At 52.6% G+C, this 12,249-nt stretch overlaps 5 protein-coding genes across 5 annotated transcripts; 3 read left to right on the forward strand and 2 right to left on the reverse strand.

Annotated features, from left to right (window-relative positions):
* Nucleotides 1-26: 26 nt before the first annotated feature.
* On the forward strand, nt 27-350 carry MAA_00347 (L-amino-acid oxidase-like protein; the record flags this gene model as incomplete). The annotated part of the gene is made up of 1 exon (XM_007818345.1): nt 27-350. One exon carries the CDS (start codon nt 27-29, stop codon nt 348-350), a length of 324 nt encoding a protein of 107 aa, XP_007816536.1.
* Nucleotides 351-2,113: 1,763 nt separating this feature from the next.
* Nucleotides 2,114-2,785, forward strand: MAA_00348 (uncharacterized protein; the record flags this gene model as incomplete). The annotated part of the gene is made up of 1 exon (XM_007818346.2): nt 2,114-2,785. The coding sequence occupies one exon, from the start codon at nt 2,114-2,116 to the stop codon at nt 2,783-2,785; it is 672 nt and encodes a 223-aa protein (XP_007816537.2).
* Nucleotides 2,786-3,802: 1,017 nt separating this feature from the next.
* On the reverse strand, nt 3,803-5,337 carry MAA_00349 (WD40 repeat 2; the record flags this gene model as incomplete). Its single annotated transcript, XM_007818347.1, has 4 exons — nt 3,803-4,062; nt 4,209-4,964; nt 5,028-5,154; nt 5,206-5,337. The coding sequence occupies 4 exons, from the start codon at nt 5,335-5,337 to the stop codon at nt 3,803-3,805; spliced, it is 1,275 nt and encodes a 424-aa protein (XP_007816538.1).
* Nucleotides 5,338-5,801: 464 nt separating this feature from the next.
* MAA_00350 (NO signaling/Golgi transport ligand-binding domain protein) lies at nt 5,802-6,536 on the forward strand (the record flags this gene model as incomplete). Its single annotated transcript, XM_007818348.1, has 3 exons — nt 5,802-5,836; nt 5,950-6,172; nt 6,225-6,536. The coding sequence occupies 3 exons, from the start codon at nt 5,802-5,804 to the stop codon at nt 6,534-6,536; spliced, it is 570 nt and encodes a 189-aa protein (XP_007816539.1).
* Nucleotides 6,537-7,317: 781 nt separating this feature from the next.
* MAA_00351 (SOM1 protein) lies at nt 7,318-10,087 on the reverse strand (the record flags this gene model as incomplete). The annotated part of the gene is made up of 5 exons (XM_007818349.2): nt 7,318-7,476; nt 7,533-7,826; nt 7,912-9,247; nt 9,315-9,493; nt 9,599-10,087. The coding sequence occupies 5 exons, from the start codon at nt 10,085-10,087 to the stop codon at nt 7,318-7,320; spliced, it is 2,457 nt and encodes an 818-aa protein (XP_007816540.2).
* Nucleotides 10,088-12,249: the final 2,162 nt, after the last annotated feature.

Raw genomic sequence — 12,249 nt, forward strand, 5'->3', positions numbered from 1 at the left:
TCAGTATACGTTTCATGCCCTACCACATGAGTGAGCAAGAGTGCTCGGCTGACATTGCGTCACGAGTCACAGAGCCCATCGCCATGACAGGAGCCAACGGCATTGACACGCCGGGACCCTGGTTTGACAGGGTGAAGCATCTGTCTCGAAAAGAGCCCGGTATGGTTGATGTCAGCGCCGCCAAGAGCAAAAAGATTGCCATTGTGGGAGCTGACACGTTCGGTCTGATGACCTACCTGATCTCACACCAGGCAGGTTTTACAAAAATGACCATGCTCGAGGCGAGCAACCGTATCGGTGGTCGAGCTCATACAGCCTACTTATCTGGCGGGCCGTTCGACTATTCTTAGCAGGAAAGGGAGGCGATAAGAGTACCGGCAGACTAACTCATCACTTTCCGTGCCCTCTATATTGGACCCTGGAACAGAAGCTATAAGCAAAAAGCTGCAAATAAATATACCCAGCAATAAATTCACCACTGAAGCGGCCAAAAACATGTACAGACCTCACAGGGAGTAGAATGACGGTGGCATCAACGGGCAGCAAGGAGACCGCCGGTCCAAGTTTGCCTACATATCAAAATATCTAAAGGGAAGCCTCAACAGTACCGATATCTTTGGCTTCCGGCAAGATGACCAGGCCAGCTTCTGGGATTGGGCCCATCACATCTGCGGCTGCGAGGCAATTTCAAGGCGTGGTATGCGAGGGGATAATAGTTGACTCACTGTATTCTCCCGTACATCAGTCTCAATAGATAGCTGCCATCGTGCTTTCAATATACAACTTGTAATGTTTGGCTGGCGTTGAGCCGCTTCCGATAGCGACTGTCCGGGTGTCGATGCCTCATGCTCTGGGGCATGCTTTTTCTGCTTAAAAAAGTTCATTATGAAGAAAAGAGGTAATAATATTTGTTAGATGCTAGCTTACTAAAGAAAGAAAAAACCTAGCTGTGTCCGTGCTGTATCCTGGCAATGGATGCTCCTCGGACGTGGTTGTATGCGGGAGTCTCTGAGCACAAGTCGCGTCACACAAGCACAATTGTACACAAGGACTGCATGCTGAGCAGTATAATGCAAGGGCCTCTTTGAGGTGGTACGGGCCTTCAGTATGGACAATGAATACATATGTACTCACATGATCAACGGGCTTGATGAGTCCTTTGTGCTTCCAATGGTTTCTTTGTTGCGCGATGCAGATTCATGCGGAGAAGACCTCCGTGGTACAGTTTCAGCGCCTTTGCGTAGATCAAAGGAAAAGTTCGGCTTTACACATTCAAGCCACGGGCTTAACTGGGCTTAAAAGATAACTCAGCCCATCCGACGGCAGACACAGAGCATGCCCGTGTGTCTAGGACAAAGGAACACAAAGAAGCCCTGGATCATGAGAAAGAAAGGAGGAAAGCAGGGGCCGGGCTCCCACTCAATGCGTTCTTTCATCATGGCCAGACGGTGTGCCAGCCCAGAAAGTCTCGGTACTGGGTGTGCTCGGCTTCAGAAAGCAAACATGATATCCTACAGACCGCGTGGAAACGTTACAGGCTTACAAAACCGTGTCCAGCACAAAAGTTGAACATGGCTCCCTTCTGATACGTCAGTTTGCTCCTAGCCGCTCCAAGAAGCGTGCATCCTAAGCCACACTTCCACAAAGGACCTGGCCTTGCATTCATATCGTCAAGATGCATGTTCATGCCTCGTATACCGAACAGAGCATGTGTGTGAATTCGAGTCACAAGAGGCCTTCACTCTGTCCCTTGAAGGAGTCGGACTATAGGATAATAGTAATCAGGCGCTGTTCGCGCATCTGACAATTCCCATTCAGCTATGGGTTGTCGAAACATGGCCTTTCAGTGAACCCATGTGGCCATCAACAGCTGCAGGCATTGTAGTCCAGATGAACACCACACACGTCTTGAACACTCGTCGTGCAGCGCCTTTTCAACGAGACGAACCCGACGAGCTGACCAAGACTGTATCGACAAACGCCAGAGTCCCCCAGGGCATTAAATACTGCGACACTCGGCGCTCCATCGTGGTTCCTGGCATACTCCGCAACGACAACCAACTTTCCACCACTTCCCCAGATAGAACAACAGCTCCGATTCTGAAAGCTCGCCATGGACCCAGGAGGACATCGAGACTCTCCCCCAAACCCTCCCCCAAACTCTCACCGAGACCTGATCCAACCCTTGAGTCGACCCCGCTATGAAGAGACGGTGGCCGACATGGATGAACAGTTCAGGCGCGAACCTCGGGCGTACTCGTTCCAGGGCTCGAACTTCGCAGACGACGGCAGGGACATGGACCAAGGCTCTGACTACACGCGAGGATCGTCCCAAACAGCCTCCCAGCCCCACCAAGTCTTCAACAACTGCCATGTCTATATTGGCTCGAATCAATATGCCAAAGGCTGCGGCCGAAATTCATCGAGACAAACAGGCTCCCAGCCCCCCCGAGTCTGCGAAAACCGCAATCCCAATATCGGCCCCGGTGAAGATCCCTACTCCACGTCGAGGTCTTGGCGCACTATCGACGATGGAAGAAGCCCCGTCAATCAGAACATGTATATCCCCCCTTACCGCCCTGGAGAATCCTCGTTTGACGGGCCCGGTGATCTTTCTCCGGCCAGGCGCGTGGTTACACGCGAGCAGCCATTCGAGGACACTGGCCGCACATGCTGTAACCACCACTGCTGCTGCTGCTGCTGCCACGGGTTTACGCTTGTAAGAAAGAACCATTCTGCCAAAAGTAGGGGCCCCACACGATTTCGAGGTATAATTTGGTCTTGAGATCTTCTGTATTTCCTTTCAACAACGCCAAAGACGTCAGCGGGCCATGCGCGGTCATTCGTCCTCCAGCCATGACGGTAAGACGCACCTTAAGTCGACCATGGCCGTGCTATCCGGCCTGCAAGCAGAGGTGTACTGGCTGTCAAATCCATGCAGAATCAGGAACTTTGCAGTCTGGTAGTTTCTGAATAAAACTCTTCACAGCACCAGCTGGCTCCTCCCAAAGCAATGAATGCTCCTTCTCAGAGCGACGTGAAGTGAATGTGACATGAAAGACAATCTGCCCAACATGGTGCCTCGGCACTCCCGTAGAAATGATGGCGCATGCACGGACGTGCTACCCCATCCATCCATCGGCCCATCTGGCCCTCTGGAATGTAAAGCATCCTTTTACTTTATATCATGGACATGATGTGCTGGTTCGAAATGATCGGGTGCAGAGTGTGCTTCGACGTAGATAGATGCGCCTGCTGAACACGCCAGTACACCGTATGCCAGGCGTCCGATGTATATACCTATCGCTATAACTGCCGAAAACACATCATCAGTCTAAATTTTAGAAAAAAAAAAGAAGAAAAGAAGGAGGAAAAGTGGCGGTCAGAGCTATGTCTATGACGAGGGATCGTCTGCTCGTTGCCACCGACGCTATATGATTCAGTAGCCAATGTCATTGCATGAAACGTATCGGCAGTGCTCAAGTCATGCCCGCAGGCTCTTGGTGCTGGGAGCCAGACTGTGGAATAAATTCAGAGATGTATATTCCTCACTCGATTGCAGGTACAACTGAAGTTGCAGATAGAAACCCCAAATCATTTCGAGACAGGCAACGAGTCAAGATTTCACGGCGCATATCTCGACTTGACAAAGGCTTTGTATATTACAGCGCGACTGCGCAGACCTAGTCTTCTATCTCGTCAGGAACTGCTCTTTCTCTAGCAAAGACAACTGCCGCGCAGTTCATAGGGCTTCTCGTACATTAATCAAGATTGACTTCCAGCACCGTAAACAGATTAGTCGTCAAGGTCCCAAAACGCCGTTTTCGTCTTCCATGACTTGCGTTCCAAATTTCAAATCGAGACCATTGACCACGTCGTGGGCGGTGTCGTCTGCGCAAATGACAGCTTCCAGTGCTTCTTTTAGCCCGCCAGCCATGGACAGGATTGTTGTTACAGCAGTGACGCTGGATGGGTTAATTCTCCTTCTGACGACGAACCGGCTTGCTCCAGCGTACATCCGAATCGCTCTGCTCGGCTTGCCCTTGCCCTTATTGATTGCGACTCCGTGATTCGTAGTCCATGCCACCAAGACAGCCTTATTTCAGGATCATTTCAACTCTCCCAAAAGCATAGTCCTATCCGATGAGGCGGAGAGCACTACCAAAAGTTAGCGAGCGCGTCAAAACAATGGTCTTGATATAACTTACATATCGGCTCCTTGCCCGGCGTAAACTCGGCAGAGTTGACGGTCCCCTTATGCCCAGGCAACTTGTACAACAACTTGCCATTCTGACTCGACCACACAACCACAGTTCCATCCGCCGACGCCGCGGCAATCTTCTTGCCGTCGGCGTCCCAGCTCACGCCCATCAGGTTCTTCTCCACGCCGGCATTCGCGCCGTCAAATGTGCGGATATGTCTCTCCGTAGGTGCAAACGGACGAATGTCCCACGTCCTGACAGTCGAGTCCATGGCGTACGAGACCAGTGATTGAGAATCGGGCGACACTTTAAGCGACATGATGGAGTCCGAGTGTCCCAGCAAAGAATACACAACCGACTTCTTGCGCAGGTCCCACACGCGAATGTCATTGTCAATGCCGCCTGCGAAGATCTCATTTCCGGCAGAAGACATGGCCACCGCCGTGACGGGGAAGTCGGTCTGGATATAATCAATGGCGTGTTTACTGCGCGGGTCCCAGATGCCAATGGTGGAATCGTCGCTGCCGCTGATGATCAGGTCCTCGCCGCGTCGGGTGATGTCTACAGCGTTGACGATTTCCTCGTGCCCCACGTATCTGCGTATCCTCGTGCCGGATGTCAGGTCCCAGCTGGCAAGGTGCATGTCCGCCGATGCGGTGTACAATATTTCCGAGTCCCGCGACCACTGGAGGTCGAGAACGGCGCCCTTGTGCCCGTTTAATAGACCGTAATTCTCGCAGTCGCCATACGTCCTCCAGAGCACTAAAGGTATTCTATTAGCATATTCTCGGGCTGCGGACCGCGCCGCCTCGTCAATTTACTTACTTATACTTCTGTCCATGGATCCCGATGCGATCAAGTTGCCCGTCGGATCAAATTTGGCTGTGAAAACCTCCCCCGTGTGCCCCGACAGCTCCATCACCGGAGCTTGCAGTGCGCTCGTTCGCGCATTCTAAATAAACATTAGCCGAATTCGCGTCTATTCGGGTGAACTTTTACACACCGCTTGAACCAATGCATTGCTGGACGCATTCAGGCGCGCCAGAGCACCCTCTGACGTGCTAACATTCTGCCTCTTGACAAGCATTTGTGACGAGCTGGGGTCGTCCTCTGCGGGACGTTTTTCGGCAGACATTTTGGTGGAGCTGAGAGGGGAAAAGGCTGATGCTGAGATATTCGGCTGTCCAGTATCTCGAAGTGTAACAAGTCGGTGCGTCTGCAAACTGCCAAAAATCGAATTTATCGCGTCACCATGTACGTGTTGCGGCCGTGGTGATCGCAGCTAGGGAACTTTTTCCATGTCGAAAAACTGGGGTTGAGCTCCAACTCCCACTGCGGGTCTGCGATTGGCGGTCGGGCCGGTGATTGTTCCCTCTGTTGCTGTACGTACGCCTGTGACCACCTCCGTCCCCGCTACTGAGCTTCGAGCACAGCGGATTAGTTGTACTTGCGACGAAGCTCTTCTAATTGGGGTAGTTTACGACAGTCTACCTTTTGTAAAGCTTCTCCGGGTAACGGTTCTCCTTACCAATCCGTCACTGATTCCGCATTGCGAGCAATCGAGCCACCTCCTACACCACACCTCGCCCCGCCTTCATCATGGCGGCGAGCAAAGCCTCCCGCGTAGGCGAAGAGTACGTCCAGTCACTCCCATCGCAAGACCAAGTGCCCAACTAACATGTCCAGAATATGGAAGTGAGCGCCTCCGTCTCCCCCCCTCTTACCCGCCGGTCATCTAACCGCTCAGGACGCGCATCGACAAAGTCAACGCCGAACTCGTCACCCTCACGTACGGCACCGTCGTAGCCCAGCTCTGCAAGGACTTTGACAATGACTACGCCGAGGTGAATAAGCAACTGGACAAGATGGGCTACAACATTGGCCTACGCCTAATAGAAGACTACCTCGCCAAGTCGAACACCATGAAGCGGTGTGCAAACTTTAGGGAAACAGCCGACATGATTGCAAGAGTATGTCTCTCGGCCGCATCCCTCGTCCAGTTAGTTCACTGACGAAAATCAGGTCGGCTTCAAAATATTCCTCAACATCACACCCCAAATAACCAACTGGACCTCCGACAATAACCAGTTCTCGCTGCTATTCGACGAGAATCCCTTTGCCGACTTTGTCGAGCTCCCGGACGACGGGCGAGCCCAGGACGAACTATGGTACTCGAATATCCTGTGTGGCGTGCTGAGAGGTGCTTTGGAAATGGTACAGATGCAGGTGGAGGCGCATTTTATCAGCGATGTGCTGCGGGGAAATGACACTACTGAAATGAGGGTTTCGTTGGTGCGCTATATCGATGACGAGCTGCCCCCTGAGGATGATTGATTCGCTCTGGGGACAGAATCCTCATTTAGTCCTAGCTTGATGGGTTCATAATGGAGTGTGGCGTTTAGGTGTCATTCATCTAGGTTTGCTGAGTTGGACTCGCATACAAATCTATGTCAATATAATGGTCATACATCCAATGTTCCAAGGTGGAACCAAATTCTCCTCTAGATTTGTCAAGAGTCATCAGAACATTCATCTCGAGTCGGCAAAGAAGTAGGCGTCGAAGCACCGTTATCACTGTGATTGATCGGCATGCAGGACGTGGTATGATATATTCGAAGACCGCTTTCGACGTAGACCAAACATAAACACTCGGGAGACGGTAACGACAACTCCTCGATTTCCTTGCACCTGCCTGAAACCCAGCCATTCCCCGCAGCAAGTCAAAGTGACACGTCAAAATAAATAAAAAACACTCTCAAAGAGCCAAACCACACACAGAGGGGGGGACGGAGGGGAAATAACACAAGAATCAAAAGGAATACAGAGAGATGGCACTCAACAAACAACGGCTCTTTTTTCCCATCTGTAATCCGTAACCTCTCTCTCCCGAGAGCCTGGATCGCCGCATAAAAACAAAAAAAAAAGGAAATTCCATGATATAGTAAAAGCCCCCTGAAACGCCGTGTCGAATGATGCCAGATTAGAGTTGAGCCACAATGACACACAGAGTAAGTAGAAGAAACACTGGTCAGAGCCATAAGAAATTCACAAACTTGTCTTCGTCTTTTCATCCTTGCATATATGCATGTTTGATTTGTTCCCGTATCGCTAACCTTTAGTCGGCTCCAATCGGATCGCCTCCTTCCATGCTGGAGAAGCCGTTGAAGTCGAATGGCTCAGTGTTGTCTTCATGAAGGAACGAGTCGAAATCAAAGTCGTTCAGAACATCGCCGGATTGCAGGGGGTTGGCAAGCTCCATAGATCCAAACTCCATCTAAGAAGGCAATTAGTGGGACGCCAGATATATGCAATACTCCTTTGCAAACTTACAATACTGCCAAAATTGTCCATCATTCCGTTTTGACTTGGATCGCCATGGGTCTGAGGCGGCACAGGTGCTGCTTGAGGAGGCGGCGCAGCAGCTGGAGCAGTGGGGGCAGTCGCGGCCGTGGTAGCCTGCGCATTGGCGCCAGCAGCCCCGTTGGGCGCATTCTTGTTGAATCCCGAGTTGGTCGAAGTAATAGGCGTCGCTGGTGTAGCCTCTGTCTCGCCCGAGTTCTCACCTGCTGTAGCAGCTCCTGCAGCATTGGCATTTTGACTGGCCTTCTTTGCGGCAGCGGCACGCTGTATATATGTTAGTTCCAGAGCAAAAAAAAAAAAAAAATAACAATGGAAAATGTGTTGAGCGAGGGACAGGTGTATCCTTTACCTTCTCTTTGGCAGCCTTCGTCTCCTTCTTCTTGGGCGCAGGCTTGTTTCCTTGACTTGGCGTCGGAGGAGCGGCCGCAGCTTGCTGGGGTGATGCAGTCGTTCGACTATTTGCATTTGCAGTGGCGGCAGGAGCTGAAGGCGGGCCCATCGGTCGCGGTTGCGGCGTTCCTTGCACCTGCTGGTTCTGTTGCATACCCTGCGGCGGTTGGCCATTAGGACCCTGTTGCCATTGTCCCGGTGCGCCCTGGCCGGCTTGCTGTCCCTGTTGCCCTTGCATTTGGCGGGCGGCCATCATTTGCTGCGGATTCATCTGGCTATTGAATGGCTGGCCCGGGTGTGAGCTTGGTGGTCTCATACCGTTCATCTGAGCCTGGGTCATGTCCGTGCCGGGTTTGAAGAAGTGAGGTGCCATGTTGGGGTCAACTTGGTTACCCATGAAGTTCATGGCAGGGTTAGGGGAGTCGCGCGATTGGCCACCTTCAGGAACCGGTGATGGTATGCCCGAATTGTTCATCTGAGGGGTGCCACGCTTCATCTGGTCGGCGGGGTTTGGTGACGCCCCAGATCGCATCGCTTGCGGAGAAGCCTCGGGGAAGGGCTGGCCGTTGGGCCCTTGACCTGGCTGGCCTGGAGCACCGGGAGCAGCTCCGTCTCTTGCGGGCATACCAGTGATGGTATCCTGCTCCTGGCGAGCCATCATTAGACGCTTCTTGTTTTGCTGCTCCAGTAACATCAACTGCATCTGATAGTCCTGCAATGCGTGATTGCTGCCAGCAGCGGCTTGGGCACCGCCAGGGCCCGGCCGGATCCCCCCTGGACCCCCCATTTCACCGGTGGGATTGTAGAAGGCATTAAGAGCAGTTCCATCTGGTCCTGGTCCCATCATGGGCGAGCCCTGGTTCTGAGGCCCCCCAGCGTTTGGCATCTGTTGCTTGTTGCCCATCTGGGAGCCATGGTGCTGTTGCAGGTTCTGAGAGTACGTCGCAATCGATTTCTGCTGGGCGGCTGGCGGGGCGTTGATAAAGTTCTGGAGCTGTTGCGGATTTAAGCTATTCGGGTTGATGCCATTGGCAGCCAACATCTGGTGAGCAGCGGCCATATTTGGGGTGTTCGCCATCTGCTGTCCGGGCATGCCTTGAGCGGGTCGACCGTTAGCCACCATTCCTGGCTGGTTAGGGTTAAAGGGTGCTCCTCCATCAATACGTTGTCGCTTGGAAGGTGACGGCGCATTCTCTCCGGACGCGGGTGATGACGGGCGATCGCGGTTTTGATCCATGCCAGACGGATCACGTTGCATCTGGTTCTGCTTGTTTGGTTGCATCATCATCTGAGGACTAGATCGAGACATGGCAATTAGCAACTGTGTCGTTTTACACAGTCATGGTTTGAATGAGAGCGTACTTATTCTGATTATTAGCCATGGCAGCACGGGCGAGGGTATTCTGCTGCTTCATGCCCATATTCATGTTGCCATTCTGCATTCTCATCATCTGGGCTTGATATTGTTGTTGCGCAAGTTCACTGGGGCGCATCTGACGCAGAAGCTCTTGTTGCTGGTTTTGTTTCAATCGAGACTGTTGCTGTAAAGGAACTTGACATTAGTTGATGCGGGACAAGACACGTTGATTTCAAGATGTTACAGGCGTGGCAAGATGTGAGGAACAGCAGCTAAAGTCCAAACGTACCTGAGTGTGAGCGACATATTGGTTAACAGTGCCATTGCCACCTTTGACACGCTGAGCATTGTAAATATCCCAAAAGAGACAAAACCACTCGTACAGGAACGAAGAGTCGGACGCGGGCATGGGGAGTTTGGGAGGCGGTAGGCCATCGGGCAGTTTATCCAAATCATCCTTGGAGTCTGTGTCCATGGGATCTTCGCCATTGGCCGCGTTGCCACCCTTTCCGTCCTTGTGGACATTTACCTGCTGATTGCTGGACAACAGCGAACGAGCACAGTCGAACATTTCATAGCGGAGGAAGTACTCGTAAATATAGGTGTTGAGAACGCCGCGCTGGCTGTCGAGCTGTGACTGTCTCGCGGCGGCGGCGGCGGCAGCAGCCTGCTGAGGATTCATGGCAACACCGTTGTTCATCATGGGCATTGGCGCACCGCCGACAGCACCGCCCATGGGGTTCATGTTGGCCATGCCCATATTCGGGTTCATGGCCATGATGACGGCGTGTATATGAGTAGCTGCGACGCGAGCGAGCCGGTGGAGGGGGGGTTGTAAGGTGAGGATATCACGGTGACAGCGGACGCCCGGCGAGGACTGAGGTCAAGAGAAAAAAGACAATGTGCCTCAAGGACCCCACGAATCCGATGCCAGGCCGTGAGTAGCGGAGCAAAAGACGACGACGGCACAGAGCAAAACAGTCCAAGCAGCTCAAGCCGGTGTGGCCGTTTGGCGTGGCGCGGGTGAGAGGGGCGAAAGTCAGTCAGTCGACACCAGTCGCGGCAGACGACAGACGGCGGACGGCAGACGCAGAACGGCAGGGCAGGGGGGTGAGAGACTCGGTCGCGGCGGTCGAAGCAAATCGGAGGGCGGAGCAGCAGAGGTAATGCGCAAAGCTGCAGGCGACGGGGAGGATATATTCGCGGTGAGGAGCGATGTGCGCGATGGGGGCAAAGCAAGGAATGAAGGCGACAGAAAAAAAAAGAATGGATATGGATGAATGATGATGGGGGAAGAGATGGTGTGAAGGTGGACGGAGAGTTTCGCCTTTGCCTGGGCTGGGCTGGGCTGGGGGCTGGGCGAGAGAAAGAGAGAGAGAGAGAGAGAGGGCCTGGTCTGAGTTCACAGTAAGTCACTCACCCAAGGCCGGGCATGGAACGGCCAGAGCTGTAACAGAGGAGAAATTTCACCAAGTCGAAGCCAACGTGCGAGGCTGCCCTTTAGCAAAGTCAGCACGCGCTCCGCAGCCTCGGTCGTGGCCGCGATGTTAGCTAGAGCGTCTCCCGTCCGCACTTGAGGTAGCCCGTGGAGACGATTGTCGCGATGGACATGGAAAACGTCTATTCTGGCGGACAAGAGGCTGAAGTGCATGTCATGCCGCCTGGCTGGCTGTGTGGAGGCGGAAGCAGAGACTGGAGGCATCAATTTTAATGTCCAGGCCGGATGCGAGACAGCCAGAGTCCCGAGCCCGGAATCTGGCACCAGGTCCCTAGATGCAGATACAGTGTGCATGGCGATCAGGGATTTACGCGCACGGAGACGGTCTGCGCACGGTGCATATACGATTTGTTTAGTCCTATTACGACAGTGCACAATACAGTGCTTGTAAATTGGTCCTGCCAATGTGGGCTGAGAAATATGCCCGCATACAGTGCGGTGGTCCATCTAATACCGACAGAAGCACTGTCTAGAAAAAAATTGAATGTTGAACATTGAACAAAAGAACAAAACCCCTGTTCCCCATGTCCCCAGGCATCACAGCGCCGTGCCAGCACTCTCACCAAAGACGTATTCCTCAGACCAGCCGCGTATTTCTCGGCCCGTCCACATCGGTACTTCTGCCTCAGGCACAATGAGGCACCCTGAGGCACCCTGCGGCACCATCGCGGTGCAAAATCATCCAATGGCAGCACAGGCCCGGCCATAATGCAATTTACTCTGAGCAATCCATTACCACAAACCAATGAACGTGTCGCGTCGTGAGGCACTTGGGGTCAATCCATGATCCATCTCATGACCTGAACGAAGAGGGTTGAAGCATGAATGTGGTCTGGTAGCAAACATCTTGACTGGGCACGCTGGGTTTGATCGAACCACTTGCTGTTGCAGGAATTCTGCTGCCTGATTATTTTCCTTTCTATTCCAGTAATTGGGAATTTGTGTACACCGGGGGGAGTCTCTCTCTCTCTGTCTCTTTCTTTTTTTTTTTTTTTTTGTCTTGCTGTTCATTTGCCTCTATTTTGCACCTCTTTTTGCCATTGTAGCTGAAGACTGTCTTGTCGCGACCTATCAAGGGCGAAACGGGAATCAAAACTTGTAACGCGCGCCAATATCAGTACTGTACGACAAAATCCATAAATCAATACAGCCCTCAAGGTCACGCATGAAACACACGTGTTCGTGGTGCGCTGTGAATATTTTCTCCCCCCAGTCATGGTGTGACTTGCATGCACTCTTGTGTCACTCAAGGCTTCTTTACTTGACAGTCCTACATCTTGCACCATTTATACCAACGCCGCCGTCAAATAACGACACAAGCGCAAATTGCCCGATGCAAAGCAAAACCAAAGGCAATGGGACATGAATAGCACATTCCGCAAACTAACATACCTTGATGCGCTGCAAGTTCTCTTCCGGTCGGAACCGATCGTACTCCGTAG

This window comes from Metarhizium robertsii, assembly GCF_000187425.2.
Source record: "Metarhizium robertsii ARSEF 23 chromosome Unknown MAA_Scf_3, whole genome shotgun sequence".
NCBI classification, from domain to species: Eukaryota; Fungi; Ascomycota; class Sordariomycetes; order Hypocreales; family Clavicipitaceae; genus Metarhizium; species Metarhizium robertsii.